Raw genomic sequence first — 2,934 nt, forward strand, 5'->3', positions numbered from 1 at the left:
TTTGAGCATGTTGAAGAAGATTGATGCCATTGTCCGGCAGTTCAAATAATAAAGAATTCCAATAATCAAGCTTAGCAGATAGAGCAGCATGAATTAATGTCTGGCTGGTGTCATTACTGAGATATTTCCTGATGCGACCGATGCGACGAAGATGGTTGTAGATGGATCTGCAAGTAATGTGAGTGTTGAACATATGAGTATTGTCAAAAGTAATTCCCATATTATGAGCAGATGTGACTGGTGCCAGTGAACTGGTACAAATGATGATTTTGTCAAAGGGAATGAGCAGTACTTCAGTCTTAGAGTCGTTGAGTTGGAGCTTGTTTTGCGTCATCCAGTGTTTAATATCAAGCGCACAAGCCTCAATTGAGGCTACAGCCGAGATGGAATCCTTGCGAGTGAAAGCGAGATAGAGCTGGTTGTCATCAGAATACAAGTGAAAGTCTAAGTTGTGTTGACGAATGAGTTTACCCAAAGGGGAAATATAGATGGTGAGCAGAATAGGACCAAGTACAGAGCCTTGTGGTACCCCAAAGTGAAGCTGAGATGGCTCACTAGTGACACTTGAAACTGAAACTGATTGACATCGATGTTGAAGATATGATTCAAACCACTGGAGAGCCATATCAGTAACACCAAGAGTGGACAGTCTGTTGAGCAGGATATTGTGATCGATGGTGTCAAATGCAGCTGATAGATCCAGGGGAATGAGTAATACGTAGTTACCAGAGTCGATAAAAGAACAAATGTCATTATCGATTTTCAGTAGAGCTGTTTCAGTGCTGTGATACTTTCTATATGCAGATTGTAGTGGTTCCAGAAGTGAGTTTGCAGTAAGATAGTCCGTCAGTTGAGAAACAACAATCCTCTCTAATACTTTGGAGAGAAACGGGACGTTAGTTCTTGAGCTTATTGTGATCAAGTGAGGTCTTCTTAAGTAGAGGGGTGACGATTACAGACTTGAATAGTGCTGGCACTTCACCGGATTGAAGAGAAAGATTAATAGTCATTGATATAAATGGAAGCAGTGAATCGAGCCAAGGCTTGAGTAGTGATGTAGGAAGAGGATCCAGCAGGCATGACTTGTTAGGTGACTTCATGATGAGCTTAAGAATATCAGATGGATTGGCAGAGGTGAATGAAGGCAGGGTTGTTGCAGTATGAATTTCCAAATTGGTGAACTGAGTACTAATATCACTAGTGTCCAGGTTGGTGCGAATATCCTTGATCTTTGTAGTGAAATATTGACTAAAACGTTCGGTGAGTTCATGGATGGAAGTGTGGGTTGGTAGAGCAAAAGATTTGCTGAACAGTGTGGAAATAGTGTGAAATAGATTGCTCTGGTCATTGCCACATTCTTTAATGAGGTTGGTGTAGTAACTGCACTTGGTCTCGCGAATTAGCTTGTTGACATGGCGACATGCGTCTTTGTAGATTTGATGATGGATTTCAAGCCTAGATTCTCGCCATTTTTGCTCTGTGGCCCTAAGATGATTCTTTGCCTGGTTTAATTCAGCAGTATACCACTTGGTGTCTGGACGAACAGTGATGATGCGCTTCTTGATTGGTGCATATTCATTGAGAAGACAAGAGATAGCAGAATTGTAAGTTGTAACAGCGGAGTTCAAATCAGAAGGTTGTTGATGTAGATCCTGGATGGTAGCAATGTCCTTAGAGAAATCAGCAGAAAAAAATGATGAAATGCAGCGATAAGAGATTTGGCGTCTAATAAGTGGTGGCTTCTGAAGTAACAGTTGTGCATGAACTGGTCTGTGGTCAGAAAGACTCTGACAGTCGATGGAAATTGAGTCAATGACATCTGAGTTTGTGATAACTAAGTCCAGTATATGTCCACAAATATGAATTGGGTCATGGACCCACTGCTTAAAGTTGCACGAGTCAATAATGTTGGTGAATTTCTGGGTAGTGGAATTAAGTTGGTCGTCGATATGCAAATTAAAGTCACAAACAATGAACAGATTATCATTGTATGAACCATATTTCTCAAGCATGGCCCAAATTCGAGGAGGAACTATGACACAGTGAGTTTGTTCTTAACACTAGGTGGTGGACGATATAAGATGACAAATTTGAGAGCGATTCATTGGTGTACCAGTGTGGCCTCTGTAGCTTCAGATGATTTGATGTTGATGGTAGGTGTCCAGGTAGATAACTTCAATGAAGATTTGTAGATGAGTGCAATACCACCGCCAGATGACGTGTTGCGTGGAGTATGCTTGAAGGAGTATCCATTAGGGGTGCATTCAATAATGACATGTTCATCCGTATTTTCTTTCATCCAGGTTTCAGTCAGTGCGATAATGTCAATGTCCTTGTCAGTGATATAGTCTCCAACTTCAGGTGCTTTATTACAGAGAGATCGGATATACCAAGTTGAAAGCAAAAGTTTATACTTCCTAGTGATAGGTATGCATTGGTCAGCGACAGGTGTGGTTATTATTGGTGTAATAGTGAAATGGGGATTTGGTGCAGATGAGGTGATCCCGGAAACTCTGGAAATTGATGTTGGTATGTCGTTAAATAATCTAAACAAGTAATTAAGATTATAAGCATATTACACATTCGTTTTGTATTTAAAAAATAATTTTAGTAATTAGTCGAGTTCACACAGCGGCTGTTCACTATTGTTCACAAGTTTGGTAAAACTATTTATCATAAATTTTGTTCAAATTTTAGTAAAGTTATTCCATATTTTCACAACGTTTCACATCGATAACATTACAATTTTACAAATCATCTTTAAATGAAAATTATGATTGTCATTGTAAAGTGTGAGTTTAGTGGTTTCCGTCCAAATTACAGAAAACAAACGAATGGCTCTGTCAATATCGTTTGGAGACAACGGTGCATCCATAGCAATGGAAACTCTACCTGGTACGTACATTGGATATTTTCAAACTTTGACATAATTAT

The 2,934-nt window shown here is 39.5% G+C and overlaps 1 protein-coding gene across 1 annotated transcript; it reads right to left on the minus strand.

Annotated features, from left to right (window-relative positions):
* Positions 1 to 896: 896 nt before the first annotated feature.
* Positions 897 to 2,012, minus strand: LOC146747382 (uncharacterized). Its single transcript, XM_085498411.1, has one exon. It carries the CDS (start codon positions 2,010 to 2,012, stop codon positions 897 to 899), a length of 1,116 nt encoding a protein of 371 aa, XP_085354537.1.
* Positions 2,013 to 2,934: the final 922 nt, after the last annotated feature.

This window comes from Saccoglossus kowalevskii, chromosome 4, assembly GCF_978046115.1.
Source record: "Saccoglossus kowalevskii chromosome 4, keSacKowa6.1, whole genome shotgun sequence".
NCBI lineage: Eukaryota > Metazoa > Hemichordata > Enteropneusta > Harrimaniidae > Saccoglossus > Saccoglossus kowalevskii.

What these genes read in the sequence shown, in the direction of transcription:
- LOC146747382 (XM_085498411.1), bottom strand. Translation starts at nt 2,012, where the DNA reads ATGCTTGAGAAATATGGTTCATACAATGATAATCTGTTCATTGTTTGT.